We start from the raw sequence: 27,782 nt of genomic DNA on the forward strand, positions 1-27,782 counted from the left end.
CAAGATAATTAAGTTTTGGCCATGACTTAGTAAGGCGTGGGAACGAGATCCCAATGCATGGCCACAACTTAACAAGGAGTGGGAAAGGGATAATTAAGTTGTGGCCATGACTTAGCAAGGCATGGGAACAAGATCCTAATGCATAGCATGAGATAATTAAGCCTTGACCACAGCTTATTAAGGCATAACCATGTTCCTTTACCTTACTAAGTCATGGCCACAGCTTCATTATTTCATTCCCATGTCTTACTAAGTCATGGCCACACATCCCTTTTATTTTTATGGAATGTCACCAGCAGGGCTTCCTAAGATCTTGAGATATTTATGCCATTATCACAACATAACGAATGCTGTCTTGATAAAACAATGTCAGTTATGTCATGATAATATCTCAAGATCTCATGAAACCGTTTATTCTGCAGTGATTTTGCATGACACGGAGGGGCTACTTTAAAGAATATAAATTATTAAAATACGGAATACATTATAATAAAATATGGAAGTTTCTATATGTGACGTTTGACCCGTCGTGTACGTAGCTTTTTGAGAGGACTCTGTCTGTTCGTTCTCTTACCAGGGTTCGGCTGGAGGTACTCTGTGGTTTTGGTTAGAAGCTCAAAAACAGACTTGTTGGTGACATCGATTTTCTGTAAGGAAACAAAAGCATGTCAAGAGACGAGAAAACAAAGAGAAGTGGAAAATGGTGCAAACAGACTTGAAGCAATGCGGTTAAATCAGGTGAGGTGAGCTTTACAGTACAGCACAGCTTCTGGAGGAACTGCTGCTGGTTTTTTTTTTTTCAGAAGATGTATCAGTGGAACAAACAAAACAACTGTAACACCACTGAAACTGAAACTTAAGCTCATTTAAGACAATAACTAATAGCAGCTAATAATACAAATATTTCTATTAAAACACATAGAAGTTTGCTTGGATGTAGAAATATGTGTTTTGGTAGTGACAGTTCTAGTGACAGTTCTAGTGACAGCCCCATGGGCCCAGCACATAAGGTGCTAAACGTCTGAATTCTACAGAGCCGAAGTCGCCTTTTTCTCTGTCAAGTTACATTAGAATTTTCTGTTCTACCTTAAATGGAGCAGCAGCTACAGTCTGGCGTCTGCAGAGGCACCTCAAGTAACTGCTGCACCATTTACGGCGGAATGGGAGATTCGAATAAGAAGCCAACTTTAGCTTTGTCAAGGTCTTTTTACCCCTCCAAGTCCTTACCCGCTCCATCTCCATAAAGTCCTCATCGAGCTTCGTTCCTTCAGCACCACTTATCTTCTCACTCAACAACTGTGTGAGAGAGAGAGAGAGAGAGAGAGAGAGAGAGACACACAGAAAATGAATATACAAATGAATGAGATGAGGGTTCTGGGTGGTGTACTGAAGTCTGGCGCCGACCAGCATGAAACTGCATCACGCAGCTGTCCTCCATCACGTCCTCCAGAGACAACCGCTCCACTCCACTCATCCAATCACCTCCAAACCATGACTCTCATCACAGGGGCTGCAGCCCTCCCTGCTCAATTCAGATCAATTTTATTCATAATTTGCTTTTTCCAACAGACATCGATCCAAAGGAGCTTGTCCTGAAATGTGGGTACAACCTCCTAATAGGCCTCGCTGAGAGACGCAGTGCCAGGAGGAACGCTCTAAAAGCATGAGGAGGAACCACAGAAAGGAACCAAGACTCAAAGGGAACCCTTCATCCTCTGGGCCATGCCAGATCATGCTGTTACAACTAATAAGAGTTATGCTTAAAGAAATGAAACATTAAACAGAGGCACCCGGATCAGACGTCTCAGTATTAGATCAGAGGAGAGATCTATGATATATAAGCCAATGACTAATATTAGAAGTCTATTAAAGTCTGTCAGGAAAAGACAGTCAGAAATAGATCAGGATAGCATGCGCCTGAATTACATATTCCCCAGCACCCTTTTATCATCAGTCTAATAACTCCTTATTGATTTTTAATGTCATTTAATAATTAAATTAAATGATCAAATTAGTGGCACCGCCATTCTCGCTGCAGGTTTTGTTGTGACTGTTCTTATATGACGTAAATGAGCCCTGTTCTGACTGGCTGCCCTGAATTGAGTCTAACTTAAAAAGCAGTCGGCACAGAATCACTAGTTAAAATTTCTGAGTAGGCGGGGCTAAACTGCTGTAGAGGGAATAAACACACACACACACACACACACACACACACACACACACACACACACACACACACACACACACACACATCTAAGCCGCTTCTCCTTCTGGGTCACGTGGGGGTGCTGGAGTCTATCCCAGCGGTCATCAGGCGAAAGGCAGGATACACCTGGACATGTCGCAAGACCATCGCAGGGCAGACAGACAGACAGACAGGCAGACACACTCACACCTAGGGGCCATTTACCATGTCCAATTGGCCTGACTGCATGTCTTTGGACTGTGGGGGGAAACCAGAGCACCCGGAGGAAACTCACACAGAGACGGGGAGAACATGCAAACTCCACACAGAGAGGACCCCGGTCACCCGGCCAGGGAAGGGAATAAACTGATATATGTAAATGTGTTGTTTTTTGTGACATCACAAAAACAACCAATTCTTAACTGGCTGTTTCTGTAGCTTCCATGCACGATATCAAATGTTTTTACCACTGTCTGCATTCCACATTATACATCAAAATCTCTGATTTCAACAAGATAGGGAAAGTTTTCAACTACATGGGCCCTTTAAAGTGTCATACAAGTGAGAGTTTCCATCAAGCAAGTGTGAGAGCGGCAAGTGACCTTCAAAAATCCACTATGACAGCTAGCGCTAGTGCTGAGCGTGCAGCCGTTATGTCAGCGTGAGAATGTGTGAAGAGGCTGTGGTCACTGTTACCCTCTGTCACCCAGAAAAACATCATTTCCAGGCCAGTTTCAATAAGCAAGAATCAGACCCTGTAAGAAGATTAACATTGTGAGCATAGCAGAACAAAATAAGGTTGGCACTGCTGCCAAGCAGGTCAGCGAAAGCAGATCTAGAACTTATTAGGCTTTAAAATCAAGATAATTTTACTTCAACTCCTTCACTGCACATAACGCCAACAGCAGTAACCCTGATGGTGCAGGACCTTCACTTAAAAGGCACATTTCCACAATTGTCCTCTTAAACTCAAAGACGGCTAAACAGCCAAGACATAAAAAACAATAAGCATGCTTTTGGCCGTTTATGCAGAACTGTCCTTAAATTTGAGCAAGTCCTTAGAAAACAGTACTGTTCTGTTTTTATAAGGCTAACAGGTTTAACACAGCAGGACAGTAACGGCACTGCTACTGAGAGCTGATTGGTTAGTGCGACTGCTACTGAGAGCTGGTTGTTTAGTACGACTGCTACTGAGAGCTGATTGGTCAGTGTTACTGCTACTGAGTGCTGATTGGTCAGTGTTACTGCTACTGAGTGCTGATTGGTCAGTGTTAGTGCTACTGAGTGCTGATTGGTTAGTGTGACTGCTACTGAGTGTTGGTTGTTTAGAATTACTGCTACTGTGTTCAAATTTGGTCAGTGTTACTGCTACTGAGTGCTGATTGGTTAGTATGACTGCTACTGAGTGCTGATTGGTTAGTATGACTGCTACTGAGTGCTGATTGGTCAGTGTTAGTGCTACTGAGAGCTGATTGGTTACTGTGACTGCTACTGAGTGCTGGTTGTTTAGAATTACGGCTACTGTGTTCAAATTTGGTCAGTGTTACTGCTACTGAGTGCTGATTGGTTAGTATGACTGCTACTGAGTGCTGATTGGTCAGTGTTAGTGCTACTGAGTGCTGATTGGTTAGTATGACTGCTACTGAGTGCTGATTGGTTAGTACGACTGCTACTGAGAGCTGATTGGTTAGTACGACTGCTACTGAGAGCTGATTGGTTAGTACGACTGCTACTGAGTGCTGATTGGTTAGTACGACTGCTACTGAGTGCTGATTGGTTAGTACGACTGCTACTGAGTGCTGATTCATTGGCTAGCTGTTTAGTGTTCCTGTTCATTTTAACCAGCGCTCTCGTCTTTATGATGTTATAACCCAGTTAACATTACATAAAACTGGACAAAGCTACAGGCGTCAAGATGCTGCTTTGGTTTTTATCCCCGTGACGTACCTTTGTTTTAGATGACAGCACATCATACAGCATCAGAAATCACACAAGCTGGTCTATCATCGAACAACACGATTATCATAATGCCACATTAGCCCTGTAGCTCCAGTGCAAAACTAATGAGGCAAATTTTGACCACACCAGGGGTAAGGTGGTCATTTAAATGAGATTTTTCTGCCAGGCAGTGCCTCAAACTTCAGGCATTTAAGGGGTCAGTGAGATGCTCAGCTAATCTTGAGTGATTAGCCAGATTTCTCTTAATCAGCTTCTTTCGATCTGAGTAGGCCCGCTGGTTTTTAGCTTTAGCATCTCTGAGGCTTTTTCCAGTCTCAGCACATATGACTAAACACATCCGTTGGCAGACGGCGTTATATGTGATTGTTATCCAACTAATAAGCAGTCACACAGCAAAATGCCAACCAGTAACAGATCTAGCTGCACGGCTAGATCATCAGATCATCACATAAACCACGTGGGGTTGTTAAGCAGACTTGATTATTGGTTTCTGACACTGCATGACTCACTGTAATCTATAAACATGAACAAAAGTACAGACGAAATTAAAGCTACAAGGATGGCTGCTACTGTTTTTAGCAATGAAACACACATTTGTCCTCATTTACAGATAACAGTGTGGTGTTCAATGCCTTAAGACACACCAAACAAATACATTTAGAGTGAGAACAAAACAAAATGTGACTTTTAACAAATTATTGCTTTAAATAAAAAAAGAAATCTGTATAATTTAATACTGGAGTTGTAATCAGAGCAATTCAGTGTGGTCTGGTGTGTAAAGGTCCAGATGTCAGACATTTTATTTACTATCCTTCTTCTTCTTCTTTCGGCTGCTCCCTTTAGGGGTCGCCACAGCGGATCATCTGCCTCCATCTTGCCCTATCCACTGCCTCCTCTACTTTCACACCAACCATCTCCATGTCCACCTTCACTACATCCATAAACCTTCTCTGAGGTCTACCTCTTCTCCTTCTACCCGGCAGCTCCATCTCCAACATTCTTTGCCCAATATATCCACTATTCCTCCTCAACACATGTCCAAACCATCTCAACCTGGCCTCTCTGGCTTTATCTCCAAACTGCTCCACCTTCACCGTCCCTCTGATCTGCTCATTTCTAATCTTGTCCAGCCTGGTCACTCCCAACCACCAAAACCTACACGTGTCTTCTGAGTTTATATGGAATGTTAATTTTCATTTGGAGACTATTTCATCCCACCCTGCATGTATTCCTCCACCATAAATGTCTTTTATATATATATAAAACTATATTTTAGGCCAAAATCTTCTCAGAACTATCCTAAAACAACGTCTCAGACATTGGGTAATGTATTCATAACCATTTCACGTAAAACCTTCTGTGAGGATGGTTTTAGAGGCGGACGTTTGGTTCCTATCACCACCACTGTGAACAATTCTGACTCACTCAGTTTCTCTATAATGGAGCATTTCACACTAAACCAATGTGAATGCCTTTGCTTACATGTAAATAACCTAATTATACTGACATTTTGAAAAATATGTGGCATAAATATGTGGCTTTAATGACCACTAATCGGGGCTATGTCTACAGATGTGTCGCAGGTATTTCAATGAGCTGGTCCGCTGCTCTTTGCAAAAACACAATAGCACATCAAGGCATTCTATTCTTTTCTGTAGACAACCCAGTTTTGTTTTCTCATGGCCGTAATATCACAGACTCACATAAAGAGCCAAGACTGAGGTGTGAAGACTAGTTACACCAGGCGTGTGTGTGTGTAACGTCACCTACAATGTGGTGAGACTGGAAATACCCACAGTGATGCTAAACCTGAAGGCAAGGCAAGGCAAGGCAAGTTTATTTATATAGCACCTTTCATACACAACGGTCATTCAAAGTGCTTTACAAATGAAAAAATACAGAAAAATGTAATTAATGTAAATAAAATAACATTTATGTAAATAAAAAAAAAACATAATTAAAACAATAGATTTAAAAGAAGTTAATCAAATTTACAAGAAGGAGATAAAAAAATTAGAATAAAAATAAGAAACATGATTAAAACAATAGATATAAAGAAGTTAAATGAATGAGCATGAAGAACAGCTGGCTACTTAGATCGTAAGTAGCTGATTAAGAGAACTGAGGCTTTTTACCCCAATGATTTCACTGAGGGCACTTCAACATCTGGTTGAGCAGAAAACATCTTTGGTGTCAAGTTTTTCACTGGAGCTATGAAGCTAATCAGGGATGTGAATGCATTCTTGAATCCATACAGCACGATATGATACAATATGATATGTAGTTGTATCAAATCTGCACTGCACTGTTAGATACAGAAATAATGGTCTGAAACTGCCTCATGCTAAATGAGGTACGACATAACTGAAGTTTGAGGAAAGACCACGCCTAAACTCCTCCCACTTTATTAGGTACACCTTGCTAGTAAAAGGTTGGACTCCCTTTTGCCTTCAGAACTGCCTTAATTCTTCATGGCACACTTTCAACAAGGTGTTGGAAACGTTCCTCAGAGATTCTGGTTGGTTATTTGAGTTCCTGCTGCCTTTCTATCATCTGGAACCAGTCTGCCCATTCTCCTCTGACCTCTCACATCAACAAGGCATTTTCGTCCACAAAACTGACCGCTCACTGGATGTTTCCTCTTTTTCGGACCGTTCTCTGTGAACCCTAGAGATGGTTGTGTGTGAAAATCCCAGCAGATCAGCAGTTTCTGAAATACTCAGACCAGCCCGTCTGGCACCAACAACCACGCCACGTTCAAAGTCCCTTAAATCCCCTTTCTTCCCCGTTCTGATGCTCGGTCTGCACTTCAGCAAGTTGTCTTGACCACCTCTACAGGCGTAAATGCAGTGAGTGCTGCCGTGTGATTGGCTGATCAGCTATTTGTGTTAACAAGCAACTGAACAGGCGTACCTAATAAAGTGAGTGTAGTAACAGGAACATCAAGCTGCTTGGAGATGGTCTTATAGCCTTTACCTTTAACATGTTTGTCTTTAATTTTCATTCTAATCTCCTGAGACGACCCTCTGCTTAGCTTTCTGTGGTCCACGGTCAGTGTGGTACACACCACGACACCAAACAGCACAGTGACTAGTCTTCACCCTTTAAACAGGCAGACTGACCGGTGACAAGTTTAAAGACACCTACCATGTTAATTAGAGGACACACTTTAACATGTCCCTATGGTCAAATTATTTTCTAGGGATATCATCATTTTTGTCCAGGCCAGTTTCATTAGTTTGTTTTTAAAAATGATTCACAGAATTGAACCACAATTCAATTATTTATCATTACTTTTGTCAGTTTCAAGTTATTTCAGTGACCGTTGTGGGTTTTTTCTTTCTTTAATGGAAGGATACCAACAATGTTGTCCATGTGTGTACATCAGATCAGCAGAACAAGGATGAAAAGACTTGAAAAGATCTTCAAATGGAATCCTGTGTCACCACAATCAAAGACCAGAATTGTCTAGGCTGTGCCCAGAAAACCAAACTGAAGCAAACTGAAGATGCGTGGAGACCAGAGGAATCATGAACAAGCCATTAGTCTCAAGACCCAAACAGAAGGCCGGACACTCTGGAAAAACACTGGTGCATTTCACTTTTTTACTCAGGACATGCAACATTTAGAACTTGGCAAACCTGCTAAAATATCCTAACACAGCAGAGGAGCCGCCTCAAGCTCACAAAATCACATTTCTTCACCAAACAACTCCTCAAATATCTGTGTTCAAGGGTCAGTGAGGCGCTCTGCTGATCTAGAAGAGTGACCAGCCAGATTTCTCTTAACCAGCTGTTTTCACTCTCAGTAGGCCTGTTGTTTTTCAGGGTTAACATCTGTTTATTTCCAGTCTTTATAAACTGTTCAAGTGACTTCACACATGCTTACTGTTAGGCCTGTCACAACTATTACATAACTGCCTGATGACCATAGACACTTCACAGTTACAACATACACAATGAGAAATGAGTGTGTGCTCAGTCGTTTAGCTGAGGAAAAAACATATGAATAAAAGATATACAAACAAATGATGTTTGTTAATGACGCCTTTAGGTGTTTTCATATTATAACAAAAACTGAAAAACGACAAAAACAGAGATATGAAGTTTTGTTCCAACAGCAGCGATATATATATATATATATATATTTCTTCCACACAAATATGCACATCTGCTTATCGCTGTTGTCGGAAGAAAACCTCGTATCTCTGTTTTTGTCGTTTTTCAGTTTTTGTCATAATCTGAAAGCACCTGTTGCCCCTACATCGTGTGAAAATTAACCAGCGTTTTATATATATGTATATATGTATGTGCAGGATAGACGTTACAGTAAGATCAGAGTGAGTGTGCTACTTTCTGCTCATGCTGCTCGTGCAGCCTGTTTTGCTTCCTGATGCCTCTTTCTTTCTCTCCCTTTCTCTCTCTCTCTCTCTCGTTTTCTGGTTTCAACCCTCCGTAACAAGTGCAGGCTGAGGTTACACTGACACCCGCACATAATGCATTAAACACCTACAACTTGTACTACTAATTTCAAGCCTGTGGGGTGTGTGATGGGCTTTTTAAAACACACTGCCATTAAAATGAAAGAGTCTGCTTATTTGGTGACCTCAACATGACTCAACATTTAAAATGAACCTACAATAAGCCTCCTGCATTACGTAACAGGCGCTTCCCCTCATACTGAGGCATGTAGATTCATCTCCATGTCTTAGTGAGGTTGACGAGGATTGATTCGTCATTTCTGGTCCGTGGGAACGAAACGCAAAAGCAATGAAGGAAGCAGCAGTTAAACAGGGAAGGAAATGAGAGCACAATGAATCTAGAAGTGGTGGCTCACTGAACTGTGAAGGATATGAGGAGCATTAACCACGTCCAGTTCTGCACCGTTTTCCAAAAATATTCGTTTTATGCCCAGACAGCCTTGTAATAGGTGAATTCAGTTACTTTAAAGGTGCACAGCTTGTATAGTCTGCTTAGAAAAGTGCTGACCAATACAGTGAGATGTTCTGGAATAGCTGCATGAGCCAACATGCCCACTGACAAGGGTGGGCTAGAGGGGTATAAAGCTCCCCAGCATTGGGCTCTGGAGCAGTGGAACTGTGTTCTCTGGAGTGATGGAGCTCCATCCAACCTTTGGGCTGAGGTGAATATATAAAAATCACAGTTGAGGAACATCTTCAAATCACAGGAGCTGAATAATAGCCTACACTCTTCACAAAAAGTTCTTCAAGGTTCTTGAAAAATACTGTTTTTACTAAAGAACCATCATTCCATATAGAACCTTGAACAATCAGTGACCTGTTTGCATGCAAGTTCTTTCCATGGTAAAATGGTTCTCAAGCTTGATGGAGAATGTGTTGTATATGGTTCTATATAACACCAAAAGTGTTCTGCTATTGTTACAATATCAAGCTTGTAACAATAGAAGAACATTTTGGTGCTATCTAGAACAACATTCTCCATCAATCTAAAGAACCAATTCACCATGCAAACAACTTTTAAATGCAGATGGGTCATTGAGTGTTCATAGTTCGACATAGAACCACTGTCTTTACTAAAGAACCCTTGAAATGCCATCTTTTTTTAAAGTGTGTACATTAGCAAAACTATTGTGTTGAGTTTTAAGAGGGGAAATTGAACCTAATAAGCTTATAAAATTCCACTACCACAACTGAGTGGGTTTGGCACACTACATTCAGGGTTTCAAGCCAAAAGACGTGGATATTCTGGTCTTCTTGGCCAAAATAAATCAGGCCTGAACCTCAATTTATATATATATATATATAAAAACAGGAATTTAATTTCAAATCCCAATACTAGTCTGAAAAATTGTTCAACCCTACCTTTGATGAGTTGGAGTGATTGAGAACTGACAATCCAACAGAAGTACCTGACCTCAATAATGTTCAATCAAATCCTCACAGCAATCTTCCAACATTTAGGCGTAACCTCATTTCTTATTTTTATTCCTACCCCGTGATTTTGAGTGTCACCTTGTTCTGAAATGGGACCCTCGCATAAAAAGAGCATCACTTCATTAACAGCTACTAGCGCTGCTCTGTGGGTGACCCTGCCCGTCTGCAGGGACAGCAGAGGAGGGGAAAGTTCAGCTCCTCACTGCTGGGCTTTAGTTACATTTAGGGCATCAAAGAGGGGGGCAATTATTTATTATCACCCACCCCTAACTCTTCAGTGATATAAAGTCAGATATTCACAAGATGATGATGGTGGATGGGATAGTGTAGTGGGTAACACCTCTGCCTTCTACACTGTAGACTGGGGTTCAATCCCCACCTGGGCAAACACCCTACACTATACCAATAAGAGTCCTTGGGCAAGACTCCTAACACCACCTTGGCCTATCTATGTAAAAATGATCAAATTGTAAGTCTCTCTGGATAAGAGCGTCAGCCAAATGACCAGATTCTTGTTCGACTTTTCCTGTTCCACCTTAAATGGTGCAGCAGTTACATTCTAGCACTTCAGACATCAGAACTGCTGGACTATTTAAGGTGGAACGGGAAATTTAGCTAGTTACTGAGACGTCAACATACAACTAACAATTTTTATGCTTTTTATTTTTAAAAAGCCATAATACACTGAAATGACAGTAAATTAATATTATACAATGGTTATTGTAACTCGTTGGGATAGACTCCAGCACCTCCCCGCGACCCTGAGGGAGAAGCGGCTTAGAAAATGGACGGATGGATGGTTATTGTAACTTTTAACAGAGAAAATTCTCACATTTGTGAGTTTCTTTGCTCGCTTGTGGAGCCTTCTTGCCATTTTTTCCTTGTGGTCTCATAACACTCAGCCCCAACACTTCGCCCTACCCCTCCATCTCAACAAAAATCGGGACGTGAACATGCAAAACAGAGGGCTAAGGTCTAAGTGGTAGAGGTGAGGGGTGAAAAATGGGATTGGGCCCAAGGGTAAAGCCTTCCCAGAAGAGTGGAGACTGTTATAGCAGCAAAGGGGGACAAACTCCCTATTAATACCCCTAATTTCACAAGAAACACTACAAACTGACAGATCACGTAGAAAGAGCCACTCATGACAAGCACTGATGAGACTAGAACATCTGCTTGATAAACTCTCTGAGCTTGTTTGTGACATCTCATCCAAACAAAGTGCAAAAATGAACACGCTCAATTAGCAGAGCGCAAGGAGCCGCCGTGTGAAACGGAGGCTTAGAATAAACCAAGTGTTGAAGCGTCTAACGAAGTAATACTGCGCTGACTCGATCCGACAACCAGCATCTGCACAGCAGAGACGGCACTCTTTAGACTATCACCTCAGAAAATAGACAGGTCACATGACCCTAAAGAAGAAACTAGAACTCTTTTAGACTCTGTGGCAGCAGCAGATTGAGGCTCAGAGAAGAACAGAATAGAACGGAATAGAACAGGAAACGGTCGAGCAGCATGGAACCGAGCAAAATAGAAACAAAAAGAACAGAGAACAGAAGAGTACTCTTAAAAAGATGATTCTTCACGGGTTCTTTAGTAAAGAAAATGGTTCTGTAAAGAACTGTGAACACTCAAAGTAGCCTCTGCATGGTTAAAAGTTTCTTTGCATCACGAAAGTGTTTTTCAGGTTGATGAAGAAAGTGCTGTATATTGTTCTACATAGAACCTTTTTGAAATGTTATATATATAGAACCTTGAAATTCCATATAGCACCCAAAAGGGTTCTTCAATTGTTATAATGGTAAGTTTGTAATAATAGAAGACGACTTTTGCTTGCTACATAGAATCCTTGCATGATTAAAATGTTCCTTGCATCATGAAAAGGTTCTTTTTAAAAAAAAAGTTCTATATAGCACTCAGAAGGGTTCTTCTATTGTTATAAGGATACTCTCAGAAAGAAAGTAAGAAGGTGGCACTGGGGTGGTACTCTCGAGGGTACATCTCAGTACATACAGGGAACATAACTGAACCATAATCCACTGAAATGATCTGTTCTAAGCTGGACTCCACACCCCGCCTCGCCTCCAGGCTTTTACTCTACTGTTCTGTTTTTAAACATTAGGTTATTAAAATGTATCTGCGTTTCACCTGGAAAAACTTATTTAAGGTACACCGTTGGACCTAAAACCACTGTTGTACCTTTGAGGTAACATTTACATTGTTTGTACCTTGAATAATAAAAAATGCACCTGCACAGAACCTTCATTTCTAACAGCGCATGATGTTAAATGCGAATGATTCTGTCCTAACATGACAGAAACACAATAATGTTGGGATGCTTGTGATGTTTCTAACCGATCTGTCAAAAGAAACCTCAACCTACATGACAGAAAAGTCCTCTAGTCCTCTAGTCGGGATTCTTCTTACAGCCGACATGAACAACTTACATCAGTCATTTCAGTGTTTAATGGGCTCAGATTTCAACAATAACAACTGGGCTTTTTGTGTCACTTGAGAAACTTCGCTTTCTTGAGAGATTTACCCTTGTAACATTCCAGCTTGCGCCATACTTCCAGTTTCACTCTGCTGCAGTTACAGCAGTTGCTGCACTTTGTCCCAGAAGCACCTCAGAGACATTTAATGGGGCATGTCAAGCATGGTCTGTGACTCAGACAGTAATAAAGACAGCTTCAACTGGATATTTCAGAAGTAATCTCAAATACAGCGGTCACACAAAAAAATGAGGTAGAAAAGAATAGAAAATGAATAGAAAACGAGCACAAAACAAACCCGAAAAGAGCAAAACTACAAAATACTGCAGCCAAACCGTATCGTTTGTATCGTAAACAACACACAAAGGCCCAGTCCCATTTCACCCCTTGCCCCTGACACTTAGCCCTACCCCTCCGTTTTGCGCCTTCACGTCTAGGGGTAGGGTGTCCCGATTGTTGCTGAGATGGAGGGGTAGGGTGTCCTGATTGTTGCTGAGATGGAGGGGTAGGGTGTCCCGATTGTTGCTGAGATGGAGGGGTAGGGTGTCCCGATTGTTGCTGAGATGGAGAGGTAGGGTGTCCCGATTGTTGCTGAGATGGAGGGGTAGGGTGTCCCGATTGTTGTTGAGATGGAGGGGTAGGGTGTCCCGATTGTTGTTGAGATGGAGGGGTAGGGTGTCCCGATTGTTGTTGAGATGGAGGGGTAGGGTGTCCCGATTGTTGCTGAGATGGAGGGGTAGGGTGTCCCGATTGTTGCTGAGATGGAGGGGTAGGGTGTCCTGATTGTTGCTGAGATGGAGGGGTAGGGTGTCCCGATTGTTGCTGAGATGGAGGGGTAGGGTGTCCCGATTGTTGCTGAGATGGAGGGTCCTGATTATTTTTTCAGGCTATTTTAAATACGATTCATCTCTCCTGTCATGTGACACACAAGTGAGATCACCGCAGCCGGAGGCGGCGTAATGGAAATGGCCGGAAAACCTCGTCTCGTCTGTTTACGTTAAAGTCATTGATGACAACTGATGACGTATCCGGTTCTTCTACGGTCGTCCCATTTCATAGGGTTAAGATTTCAACCACTACCCCTTGTAACTCAGTTTCAAGGGGCAGGGTTACACTCAAAAACAAGGGGTAGGGGTAAAAATAAGAAATGGGATTAGGCCAAAATATCCAAAAACCAATGCATAATACATACATACTATATACACCGAGCTGCCAATTTATTAGAAACTCCTACTTTGCACTTTCATTTATTGTACACTGTACTTAAACTTTTATGCAACAGCACATCTGTTCTCAAGCACACCGTTAGCATGCTAGCACTAGCATCACCACGCACTATTTGTAAAATTCCTCTGAGTTCATCCAGCCCCATGTTTGGATAATAGCTGGATCCAGTTCAGCAGTAAACTGAAACACACAGTCTCTCTCTCTCTCTCTCTCTCACACACACACCCACCTCCATCTTCAGCATCTGCAAGTTTACACTTGCACATTCAGTGCCAGCCAAAAGTCTGACAAAACTGACTTTTTTTTTTCATTAACCTCTGAGGTCCACAAACTCGCCCCCGCATCAAATTCAATGTTTCTGTATATGTTTCTGTATGTTTGTGATAATCCAGCACAGAAATACGTTTCAAACATTTCCTGAATCTGCAGAGTCACCCTTTCCACCCCACCTCATCACAAGACCATACATGACTCACATCTGGAGTTATGAGGCTATGAAGAGGGGCTGAGATGCACGTCATCTGCCTCGAACCGCATGGAACTACAGGATTTTTGTGTCCATCTACATTCTGTGTGAAACTGACCAGTGGGCACTGAGAAAACCCCTGAGGACTGACCATCACGCCAGAAACCCTTCATTCTTCATTCAGTCCACATCGGAGACACATGAGAAATGGCATGCAGAGAGTTTACAGCTGCTGAAGCTGCTGAAGCTGCTGACGTGCTTTTGGAAAGTTGTGATGAAGATAAAGGAGCATTTTGATATGAAACATGTGAGTATCATATTATATGAAAGTGCCTTTGAAGGCAAATTTAAGAAGAAAAATTGAGAAAATGACTTCATACTCCAGAAGGGTTAATGTCTCCAGCTGGGCCTACACTACCCAATTTTACCCTGATTTGCCCCTTTCGACATATTTTGGCAGATACAGCTATAAAGCATCTTATGTTCACATACTACTACATAATCTTTATCAATTATCACTTTATGAACTTTTCTGCCCTCATACAGTGCTTGAACCTCGATGACTGACGCTTGCATTTAAAGCCACTTTTCCGCTTCATGGAAGCGACTCAACTTGACTCTACTCGCCTTTTTCGGTTTTCCACTATGCAAAACCTGGTACCGGGTCCTATTTTTGGTAACACCTCTGTCAAGGTTCCAAGTGAGCTAAAGCTGCACCAAACTGTGATGTTGAAAGGCTACAGGCTACTGACAGGTCAGGCAGAACAGCTAAACACATAACGCTAACGTTAGGTACGAGGTCTCCTTAATGTCTCAGCAGTTTCATTTGGCGTCACTATGATGACTAGACACATTAAGTCGAGTCAAGCCAGTACCATGGGGTGGAAAAGAGGCTACAGATGGTGGATTAGCTCTCATAGTGGTAACAGACCACAGAACGTGCTCTGCAACAATTTCAGACACAAACTGAATGGAAGTTCCAAATTTTTGTCTTGCCAAAAATTAAAACACTTTGATAAAGATGTCTTAGTTCTGATTAGAGGCTAATGAATCAATAGTACATCAATAAATACCAGAAAAAAATCCAGAAAAAACCATGATACTGAATTTCATCGATATTGCCCAGTACTACTAGCTACATTAGTAAATTATATCATATAGACTGTTAGAAATAAAGGTCCTGTGCTTTTCAGGTGCATTTTTCGTCAAGGCACAATGTAAATGTTCCCTCAAAGGTTCAACCGTGGTTTTAAGCTCCAATTGTGACCCTCAGGTGAGAAGTACATATTTGTACATTTTAATAACCTAATGTTGTAAAACAGAGCAATAAAATAAAAGCCTGGAGGCGAGAAGTGGTGTGTGGAGTCAGTACAACATATGTTCCCTGACTAAAGGTCCTGAAATGTACTCACCCCAGTGACAAGAGGGGTACTGCCCCAAGGAGGCCTTGTGTTCTTCAGGTTTCAAAATACAGGGTGATTCAAAAACATTGAGGTGCCTAGGAACCAATCACGTACCAACTGAAAGAGGGGGTCATAGTGTTTCTGGCTGTGACCAGAAAACTGGCTCCCTTCAGTCTGAGAGGAGATGCGACCCCTGAGCAGAAAGAGTTCTGCGTTCTCCACGTCAATAAGAGTGAATCTGTCAGAACTGTGCGGTGTGATTTTCATGGGCAGTGAAGCTCCAACAGCTCAGAACATTCGTGGGTTGGTTTCACAACACTGGATGATCTCCGAAATCCCACTGAAAGAGCCGTGAGAGCAGCGACACCCGACACGCTCAATCCAGTATGGGATGAGTTTGACTGTGGTGTTGATGTCCGTACAGCCAGAGGAGGTTCATATTGAGCACCTGTAATTACATAATTCACTTCATGCTCATTTAAAACATTTGCAATCTACTGCTAATGTTCTGTCATGAATTACAAGTGAAATAAATCGAAATCAGATGAATCTTTTGAATCACCCTGTACTTACAGCTGAAATCTGAGCTCTACAAACAGCCCATAATAATTATTGATAACTAAAAAGAAAAAAATATTTCACCAGCCTTAATCTAAGGAGCATCAAATCCCTCAGCATCCTACTTCCATGCTAAGATATCTCAGCGCTGGAACAGAGAAAACGAGTTCTAACTGTTCACTCTAACCTGAACACTAAAACAGATTTGACCCCCAGGTCAAACACAAACCACCGACGTGGACATTAGAAGGACAGCAGCAGGAAACATGACTAATGTGTCCTTTGTGTTGAGGCCATGAAGCACAGCTCCACAAAGCATCAAAGCGGGCACGGAGAGAACCTGCAGGCAGAAAACATCAAACACACAACAGAGGAAGAGAGAACAGTGTCCTGGAGATGTGTTTACATTAGAGTGGATGAGGGTCTTCTCAAACCCCAGGGATTCTGGAGAATTATATTTGCACAGCATATTGAACCTACCGGCCACGTTGGTCAGCAAAATGGATCAGCATGTGGAGCTGGAGTTTTCAGTCTGATACTGTGTTTCCTATCAGTGTGTAAAAGAAGCGAATGCATTGCCATGTGCGCAGGCATTGACACTGCAATTCACAATGCCATGTAGGAAAAGTAGGGATTATGATTTTTTTTAGGATCAATTTCTGTTGTTCTATTATAATATTCTCTTATTTATCTGAAACCAAACTGTTTTAACCAATCTCACCAATATTTGAAGCAGATTATGGCATATGACGTACAGGCGCATCTCATTAAATTATCATATCATCAAAAAAGTTATTTTATTAAAGTAATTCAATTCAAAAAGTGAGTCATATATTATATAGATTCATTACACACAGAGTGATCTATTTCAAGTGTTTATTTCTTTTAATGTTGATGATTACGGCCCACAGCCAATGAAAACCCAAAAGTCAGTATCTCAGAAAATTAGAATATTATATAAGACCAATTTAAAAAATGATATTAATATGTAAATGTTGGCCTACTGAAAAGTATGTGCAGTATATGCACTCAATATTTGGTTGGGGCACCTTTTGCATGAATTACTGCATCAACGTGGTGTGGCATGGAGGCGATCAGCCTGTGGCACTGGTGAGGTGTTATGGAAGCCCAGTTTGCTTTGATAGAAGCCTTCAGCTCGTCTGCATTGCTGGGTCTGGTGTCTCATCTTCCTCTTGACAATATCCTATAGATTCTCTATGGGGTTTAGGTGGGGTGAGTGTGCAGGTCAATCAAGCACAGTGATACTGTGGTTATTAAACCAGGTTTTGGTACTTTTGGCAGTGTGGGCAGGTGCCAAGTCCTGCTGGAAAATGAAATCTGCATCTCCATGAAGCTGGTCAGCAGAGGGAAGCATGAAGTGCTCTAAAATGTTCTGGTAGATGGCTGCGCTGACTTTGGACTTGATATAACACAGTGGACCAACACCAGCAGACGACAAGGCTCCCCAAACCATCACTGATTGTGGAAACTTCATCCTAGACCTCAAGCAGCTTGGTTTGTGCACCTCTCCACACTTCCTCCAGACTCTGGGACCTTGATTTCCACATGAAATGCAAAATTTACTTTCATCTGAAAACAGGACTTTGGACCACAGCAGTCCACCTTGTGAAATCCCCCAAATTGAATGGCCTTTTTTTGACAATGCTTTCAAGGCTGCGGTTATCCCTGCTGCTTGTGCACTTTTTTCTACCAATTTTTCTTCAGCAATGACCTTTTGTGGCTTACTGTCCTTGTGGAGGTCTACAATGACTGCCTTCTGGACAACTGTCAAGTCTTCCCCATGATTGTGTAGCCTACTGAACCAGATGAGGGACCATTTAAAGGCTTAGGAAACCTTTGCAGGTGTTTTGGGTTGATTAGGTGATTAGACTGTGACACCATGAGTCTACAATATTGAACGTTTTCACAATTTTCTAATTTTCTCAGATACTAACTTTTGGGTTTTCATGGGCTGTAGGCCGTAATCATCAACATTAAAAGAAATAAACGCTTGAAATAAATCACTCTGTGTGTGTAATGAATCTATATAATATCCGAGTTTCACTTTTTCAATCGAATTACTGAAATATAAGAATTGTCTAATTTATTGAGATGCACCTGTATATACTGTAGCAGAATATTTAGGCGATGCCGGGTTACTGTGCATGCGCATTTATTATATTATTACATTATATTATTTACTATAACAGAAAGAAATTACATGTATTTTTACAGGCAGGTGTACACCAATTTCTGCAATTAATGTGTGAGCATTGGCAGGTACAGTAGGTACATAAAGATATCAGCATCAGCCTATGAATTTCAAATCGAATTGAACCTTGACCTCATACCTGAAAACTGTATCGAAGGTGAAAGTATGCATATCAACTCTCTTATTAGGAAATCTGTCATAGTTTTGAAATACAACAGCCATTTAGGGGCAGTCATTTAGGGGCTGGAGGTTAGGGAGCTGGCCCTGCGACCAGAAGGTCACCAGTTCGATCCCCAGCACTGACAGTCCATGACTGAGGTGCCCTTGAGCAAGACACCTAACCCCCAATTGCTCCCCGGGCGTTGTGGATAGGGCTGCCCACTGCTCTGGGCAAGTGTGCTCACTAGTGTGTGTGTATTCACTAGTGTCTATGTGGTGTTTCACTTCACGGATGGGTTAAATGCGGAGGTGGAATTTCCCCGGTTGGTGGTTCCCACTAAACCTCAATACACAGCCCAACCCTACAATTCACACCAACTTGATTGTCCATATGTAAACACAACAAAACATGCAACGTGGTGTGGCTCCATTATATTTCACACTGTACTGAGCTCAGGGGACTCATCCTCTTTGCATTGGTCCAGGCAGCTCAGCTGGCTGACAGAAATCTGGGTCTTCTTCCCTTCACACTGACTGAGGCTTCCAACAACCGCACGCCAAGGCGACCAACTGGGTCAGAGTAAAATTAGCCATCGGCCTATCACAAAATAACCCAATATGGTAATACAGCCCCCCACTGACGTTACTCTCTCACATTCTTCCCAAGAACCCGATTCGAGAACAAATCCAAAAGCCATCACTGCGTAACGCTCCAGAGTCTGAACCACGACTTACTTTAATAACCTTTGTTACTTTATATACAATAATACCTTACTATTAAATACTGTGTGGATTTAAATATTATCTGCACAAAAAAATTAGACATAAATGATAAATAATACACAGCTGTATTATCTATTTACAGTATTTTTCGTCACTGTTTTGTCATCATTTTTTGTCCCAAGATTGGATTGACACTTGACATCTGTAGTATTCTGGATCATGTTATAACTTGTTATAACTTCATTCTGGATATTAATCTTATAAGAACATCATTCAGCATATACATTTTATCAGACCACCATTCTAGATATTCATTTTCACATTTCATTCGGGTTGGGCGGCACGGTGGCGTGGTGGGTGGCGCTGTCGCCTCACAGCAAAGAGGGCCTGGGTTCGATTCCCCGACCGGGTGACCGGGGTCCTCTCTGTGTGGAGTTTGCATGTTCTCCCCGTGTCTGCGTGGGTTTCCTCCGGGTTCTCCGGTTTCCTCCCACAGTCCAAAGACATGCAGTCAGGTCGATTGGACATGCTAAACTGCCCCTAGGTGTGAGTGACTGTCTGTGTCTGTCTGTCTGCCCTGCGATGGACTGGCGACCTGTCCAGGGTGTATCCTGCCTTCCGCCCGAAGACTGCTGGGATAGGCTCCAGCACCCCCCGCGACCCTGACGGAGAAGCGGATTAGAAAATGGATGGATGGATGGATTTCATTGTTGTTTCACATCAATGTTCATAATCATGGACACATCTATCACTTTTAGAGCGTCACACTTTATATTTGTGATCTATAAAGATGTAAAGGATCAGCATATTAGAATGCATCTGCAACAAAGACAAAAGTTTATATTATTTAAAATATCTGTTCTAAACATCTGACTGCTGGTGTAAAGTTTTCCATTAAAATCTAAATACAGTGTCAACCCACATTTAAATTCACCAGCTATTATTTGTCCTTGTGCGCTTAAATATCCGGATGCAACAGATCAGTACGTCATGGCACAATTTCCAGGCAGCTGGCACAACAGCGATACACGCGTGAGGGAGCTGATCACTGTCAGTGGGGGACACATCTGTGCAGCGTGTGCTGAGGCTCAGGAAACGACGTCCAGCTGCATTTACAGTAATTTGCCGCTATCACCGCTCGTGATAACAGGGGGGAACAGCGGGGAAGCTGCCTGACGTCAGCTCTTCTGCAGAAGAGGCTGTTCCCCTTCAGAGCTCACAGTGAGACCGCCCTGACCTCTTGCACAATCTCGCCCAGACTAATTCAAGGCAAAGTGAAGCCGAGATTAGACGCCAAGAATGAAAAACGAAAGTCGAGATGAGGCAGAGCAGCGCAGTTCAATTCAGCTACACTGAACAGTTCACCAACGTCATATCACTCAGCACCTAATCAGAGTCTCGGGACACGTTGCTTCTTTGTGAATTAGAGTGGCTCTCACTGTTACTTTTCTTAAACAAGATAAAATCCCTAAAAAACAGTCCATTCATGGTGGACGGATACGTGCTGGGTGTTGTAAGGCAAGTTACACTCACTGGCCACTTTATTAGGTACTCAGTTGCTTGTTAACACAAATAGCTAATCAGCCAATCACACGGCTGCAACTCAATGCATTTAGGCATGTAGAGGTGGTCAAGACGACTTGCTGAAGTGCAGACCGAGCATCAGAACGGGGAAGAAAGGGGATTTAAGGGACTTTGAACGTGGCGTGGTTGTTGGTGCCAGACGGGCTGGTCTGAGTATTTCAGAAACTGCTGATCTGCTGGGATTTTCACACACAACCATCTCTAGGGTTCCCAGAGAACGGTCCGAAAAAGAGGAAATATCCAGTGAGTGGTCAGTTGTGTGGATGAAAATGCCTTGTTGATGTGAGAGGTCAGAGGAGAACGGACAGACTGGTTCCAGATGATAGAAAGGCAGCAGGAACTCAAATAACCAACCAACATCTCTGAGGAACATTTCCAACACCTTGTTGAAAGTCTGCCACGAATAATTAAGGCAGTTCTGAAGGCAAAAGGGGGTCCAACCTTTTACTAGCAAGGCCTAACAAAGTGGCCGATAAGTGTAGTACCAAAAGAAAACTTATTTCAGATTTTCAAATATTTTCCCATCATTAACATTCCATATAAAACTCAGAAGATGTGTAGGTTCTCTGGTTGTTTTGGATAATAAATAAAATGTCTATATTTGTGTTGTAGTCATGGCGACGCCTGGTTCCCATCACCACCACTGTAAAGAGATCTGAACCATTTCACATCAACCCCCTCTAAATCCCTCTGTTTACATCTCAACCACTGAATAATGTTTGAAAAATTCTTTAATGAGTGAAGGAAGGAAAAAAACATTGAAAAATCGGAGTTTGAAAATAAAAACTGCGCAAAAGTTCATCCGAATCTATAATACACTGTAAATAGTGCTGCATTACCTGTCTTCTCTTTCTATACCGTGGCTCTTTTTATATCTATTTTCTATCTTGTATTTAATCTTTTGTTTTTACATGCCTGTTAATAGTCTTGTGTATATGTGCAACATACCAGGAAACGCAAAAAAAGAAATCTTTGGTTTGAGTATATTTATCTATTTATCTATTTATCTTCCTTGGTATGAAGAGCCGGATTTGTCCAAATAACGAATGGACAGTTTTCTTTTCCAAACTACTGTTAAAAGCACACACTGAAGCTCTTCGGGTCCACAGGTGCTTTAAACATCTGAAAGGTTTAAGTTCTGACATCACAACAAGGGGTGAAAATAAGAGGCCTTCAGCTTCCCTCCCAAACTAGCCCTGTCACTATTTACACACGTGTGAATGTTTTTCAAACAAACCTGTCTGGGCTTTAAAGGGCAAATATCCTCACTTTTTTCCTTTATTTTTTTCCCATTCAGGTTGTTTTATGTACCAAAACAGCCATTTTTACATGACCACACATCTTCTCTTCATCCCTTAGAATTACACAAGCGTTGTGATGCTGTGCCCTTAAGACTGACAGACTAAATAAGCGGGCATATGGAAATGTGTTGACTTTTGTGACATCACAAAAACCAAATAATTGATCTTGGGCTGTTTCTGCAGCTTAATTTACCAATTATGGACTATTGTATGCTTTGAATCTAACAATGTATGTAAACTCTTTTATTTAAAAAATGAGAGCAGTTCAGTCTTGCATGATATGAGCCCTTTAAAATGTTAAGTTATAGCTAATTGACAGAGATAACAACGCTCGTTTGTATAGCTCCCACGTCTGGACGATATATAAGAGTGAATGTAACGAAACGTGAGCTCTATTTCTCTTGAGGCGGAAAGCTGGTAAACCTGCAGGAAGAACGAGGGGCTCCACAGGGGGCACGAGCGAAGGAAGACAATAAAGACTGCGTGTTCTTTCTCTTACAATGTAATTTCCTGCATCCAGGCCACAGAAGAGTAGAAACAGTATAGACGGATGATTGTAAAAGTTTTTTCACGAGAGCAGGCGCTCTAACCTCTTTCCTCTCCAAAGAATGGAGACAATGGAGCTCTGCAATAATAACAGAAACAACCGTGCCTTTCCTGTATTATGTCAAATAAACAGTTACAAAGCGATGTTCGTGGCAATTAAAGCGAAAGCATAATATGTGTCCTGACGCATGACTAATTAGGCTGTTTACCACAGCTAGAAATGACAGGGCTCCCAGGACACACGGTTCAATTTCATTAAAGGGCCCGTATCCAGCATTAGTCTACTAGTTATTTTCTAGCCCATCCCCTTAGATCCACTTATAACATCATTCACGTTTACATGACCATTTTCCAGCCTGTTTTTATTGCTTAGAATAAAACAGATTTTGTTACAGTCCCTTTAAGACTGATACATGTAAATGAGCTGTTCTGAATGGTTGCCCTGTACTGCGCCTCATTGGTTGCCCTGTACTGAAAACACTCCTTATAACTTCAGCATGAGCGGGCAGGCCTAAACTGCTGTATGTTAAATAGGTGGATATATTTAAATGTGTTAGTTTCTGTGACATCACAAAAACAAAGAACTGTAAAAGCAGGCTGTGTCTTAATATATGGACTGTACAGTGTGAACAGCATGTTTTAAAGCTGGGCCCTTTAAAGCTATACAACACAGTGCAGCACAAATGAACGCAAATGCACAGATTTGTGATCATTTGAGATGATTACTTGTGATGCACTCATCTGATATACTGATACGGCTTCTTAGGCCCAATCCCATTTCTTATTGTTTCCTTGTTTTCGTGTGTCATCTAGCCCCTCGGAACTGAGATACAAGGTGTAATGGTTGAAATCTTCCCTCTGAAATGGGCTCCTTGAATAAAAAGAGCATCACTTCATTAACAGCTACTAGCGCCGCTCTGTAGGCGACCCTGCCCGTCTGCAGGGACAGCAGAGGAGGGGAAAGTTCAGCTCCTCACTGCTGGGCTTTAGGTACATTTAGGGAATCATACGCCTTCAAAGAGGGGGGCAATTATTTATTATCACCCACCACTAATTCTTCAGTGATATGAGGCTGAAGTCAGATATTCTCCAGCTTCTTGTTCGAATTTTCGCGTTCCACCTTAAATGGTCCAGCAGTTACATTCTGGCTCCTCAGGTATCAGAACTGCTGCACCATTTAAGGTGGAATGGGAAATTTAGCTACAACCCCAATTCCAATGAAATCTCGCCCCGTCCTGAGCCTTTCAGGGATGCTGCCTTTATACCCAGTCATGACACTCACCTGTTTCCAATTAACCTGTTCACCTGTGAAAAGTTCCAAACAGGTGTTTTTTGAGCATTCCTCAACTTTCCCAGTCTTTTTGTTGCCCCTGTCCCAACTTCTTTGGAACGTGTTGCAGGCATCAAATTCAAAATGAGTGAATATTTGCAAAAAACAATAAATTTGACCCGTTTGAACATTAAATATCTCGTCTTTGTTGTGTATTCAATTGAATATCGGTTGAACAGGATTTGCAAATCATCGTATTCTGTTTTTATTTATGTTTTACACAACGTCCCAACTTCATTGGAATTGGGGTTGCAGGTAGTTACTGAGACGGCAGCAGGACTACTGCTATGCTTGTTATTGAGAAAAGGACCATTATGCACTAAAACAATATTAAACTAAGATAATATAGACAATACTCACGTTTTGGGTTTCTTTGCCGGTTTTTCTTATTTTCTCCTAACACTCTCTTTGAAGTGTGTCTCTAAAAACCTCTGCTTGCAGGGCCATGTAGCTCTAACACTTCGCCCAACCCATCTATCTTAACAAGAATGGGGACACCCTACCCCTAGACGTGAACGCGCAAAACAGAGGGGTAGGGCTAAGGGATAGGGGCGAGGGGTGAAATGAGGCTGGACGCTCTGTAATTCTCACTCTATTGTTATTAATGGAACTGAACGCTTTCTCTGAATGATTATCGGTAATCATTTTGTTTAATGAGACGAAACAACGGCTCCTCTACAAAGGGCTGCAGCATGTCAAAATAAAAGCCCCTCTTAACCAAGTGTCTAATTCTCCCTCCATATATCCCTCCACCATGAATGGATTTTACAGGTATCTTTCAGGCTGAAATCTTCTCTAAACTATCATGAAACAGCGTCTCAGCCATCAGACAGTGAATTCATAACCATTTCATGTAGGAACTTTCTGTGAGGAGCTTTCAGAGGTGGACACAGTCTTCACCAAATCCAGGTTTTCACTCTCAAGCCTCCCTGTTTCTCTCAGGATTAAGATGGTTCCGTTGCAACAAGCACTCCCAAAAATAAACCCTACATTTTTAAATGTAGCTGCCATATATTTTACAGTACGCCAACGCTCACTATTAGCCTCTCTGTCCTAGATGAAGGGATCTAACACCTTCTTTGGAAATTTCCTCAGGAAAGCTGACTTTGCTGGCTCCTGCAGCTAAAAGCCTCCTGCCAGCAGCGAGAAGCAGAGCCAAAGATATGAATCAAACGCCACCATCGATCAGGCAACGTGAAGAGTGTGTTTAAGAAAGAGTCGCTTAAAGGCCTCGAGCTGAGAATAATGGCACCTCTTCTGCCTCAGAGTTCAGAGCTAATCTCCGTAACGGTCACCGCACAGACAGCAGCGGCGATGGCAGGCCATAAGAGTCTGACAGAAACCATCAGTATCCTCGACCAGCCTGAGCTCTTATTCAGGCTGAAGTGTTAGCTGAGACACTGACTGGCTGTCTCACACCTTTCTCTTAAATCTGTGATTTTAGCAACCGTACAAGCGAATAATTAAAATGATTAACGATTCGAGTTTCTTTAAGGGCCCATATCCACTTTGATCGAACATTTGTAAGGTCTTATGCACAAAAACATTCATAGTTCTTCTTCTCAGTTCTCTTTATGCTCCCCAGTGAAAGAGGCTGTGCCTTCAATGGGCCACATCCTACATTTCCCTTGCGTTTTACCCTGAGGTCCACTTTCATTTTACATGACCACTTAATAATACATCCTTTCATCCCTTAGGATTGAACAGGTTGTTTTGCTACTGTGTAATCTGTGTGATCTATGTAAATGAGCTCTGTTCTGATTGGCTGCTCTGCTTTGCACCTCATGCAAAAAGCAGTCTAAGCTGAAAGAATCCTTATAGCTTCGACATGAATGGGCGGACCTAAACTGCTGTAGGTTTCGGTGACATTACAAAATAATGGTTTTAAAACTAATACTGTTACTCATTGGCTGCCCAGTACTGCAGTTCAGCTACAGCACTTTTGCCCTACCCATTCACACTGAAGTTAGGATGAGGAGAGTTATGTAGAGACAAATAAAAGGTACATAAAACCACATAAATGTCATAAATGGATAGGAAAAATGTGCAGTATGGGTGGCCAACAATAGACCAACAATAACTAATCAATAATTGATCCATAACACGCAACGCACAACCTTCCATAGTGTTTCGACATGCACTAATGTCTTGCATAAATTAGACTTGCATAAATCTAATCTGTAGAAAATCAGGCTGTGTCAGTAACTGGCTCAGTGTGTTTTCATGCTTTTTGCGCAATCACAGACTGGGAGAAACAAAAGAAATCAGAGTGAGAGTTCACAATCACTGAGAAACCCCATTACTGAGCTCAAATGGGCAGTCGTGGGCTGGAGGTTAGGGATCTGGCCCTGTGACCGGAAGGTTGCCGGTTCGATCCCCAAGGCCGACAGTTCATGACTGAGGTGTCCTTGAGCAAGACACCTAACCCCCAACTGCTCCCTGGGCGCCGTGGTGGGCTGCCCACTGCTCTGGGCAAGTGTGCTCACTGCCCCCAAGTGTGTGTGTATTTACTAGTGTGTGTGTGGTGTTTCACTTCATGGATGGGTTAAATGCGGAGGTGGAATTTCCCCAGTTGCGGGATCAAAAAAGTATCACTTCACTTAAATCCTAGCCTCATTTCCATCTAACAAACTGGGGCATGCTGTTTACATGACCACCTGAACGATCAGATAATAATCATTGTATTATTGGGATTATTATCCAAGTATGCAAAATAATAAAAAACAAATCTGTTCCAACACTGATCATTTGTTAAAACCCTGGAAAAAATATGGTATGATGAAGTAAATATGGTAGAAATGTTTGTGTTTATCAGGCTGTCATGCAAACTTATCAATTTAGTAAATATATTTTTTTAAATCGGGTAACCGTGACAGCTCTAGTCTCTCTCCGCAGCTGAGACTTCACGCCACTTATCTGCGTGTTGATGAGGACGCTCTAAAAATGGAACGAAGCTACACTTAATTGGTGTCGCAGGTGTACAGATGGCATCAAATAAACATAATTGTTCCATCAAATGTCATGTTTTCTGGAACAATCTGGTCTACAGAAGACGCAGAAATTCAAAAGAGCAGCATGGAAATCATTGGTCATTTGAGCCAACAACAGTGGAAATGGGTTTTAAAGCAACTGTTTGGCGAATTTAATCGAATGTATTTGAAACGTGTCACCCTATGCAACACTAAATCCAAATAAACATTATGCATAACGAATTATGCTGTCTAATCAATCAAACATGCAGCTGGGATATACTGACGGTATCCACGATCTGCTCGGAAAAGCATATTGTGATATATTGCAACATAATTTATCCCAGTAAGATTAAGAGACCCTTATTAATCCCACAACAGGGAATTTTCACCTCCGTGTTTAACCCATCCGTGAAGGGAAACACCACATACACACTAGTGAGCACACTTGCCTGGAGCGGTGGGCAGCCCAAACCCGGGGAGCAGTTGGGGGTTAGGTGTCTTACTCAAGGACACATGTGCTGTCGGCTCTGGGGATCAAACCGGCGACCTTCCGGTCACGAGGCTGGATCCCTAACCTCCAGCCCACGACTGCCCCTAACGATACTCCACCGATAAGCAGGGTGTTAACTGCATAATCACCCACTTTATTCAAACCAGATGGAGGTGTTTAGTAACTAATAGACTTGATTATGTGGTTTCTGATACTCTATGACACTGTCAGCTGAACTGAAAGCACTGCTATATGAGTTTTATG

At 42.0% G+C, this 27,782-nt stretch overlaps 1 protein-coding gene across 3 annotated transcripts in view; it reads right to left on the reverse strand.

Moving 5' to 3' along the window:
• sh3gl3a (SH3-domain GRB2-like 3a) overlaps nucleotides 1–27,782 on the reverse strand; it is a 59,053-nt gene that overhangs the window by 19,385 nt on the left and 11,886 nt on the right. For all 3 annotated transcript variants that reach the window (XM_017718134.2, XM_017718133.2, XM_037545339.1), the window contains exons 2-3: nucleotides 1,228–1,296; nucleotides 575–647 (exon numbers count right to left, since the gene is read on the reverse strand). In XM_017718134.2, coding sequence (XP_017573623.1) covers nucleotides 575–647; nucleotides 1,228–1,296 — 142 coding nt within the window. The remainder of the gene's footprint in view (nucleotides 1–574; nucleotides 648–1,227; nucleotides 1,297–27,782) is intronic.

The sequence above is a fragment of the Pygocentrus nattereri genome, chromosome 15, assembly GCF_015220715.1.
Source record: "Pygocentrus nattereri isolate fPygNat1 chromosome 15, fPygNat1.pri, whole genome shotgun sequence".
Classification (NCBI taxonomy): Eukaryota; Metazoa; Chordata; class Actinopteri; order Characiformes; family Serrasalmidae; genus Pygocentrus; species Pygocentrus nattereri.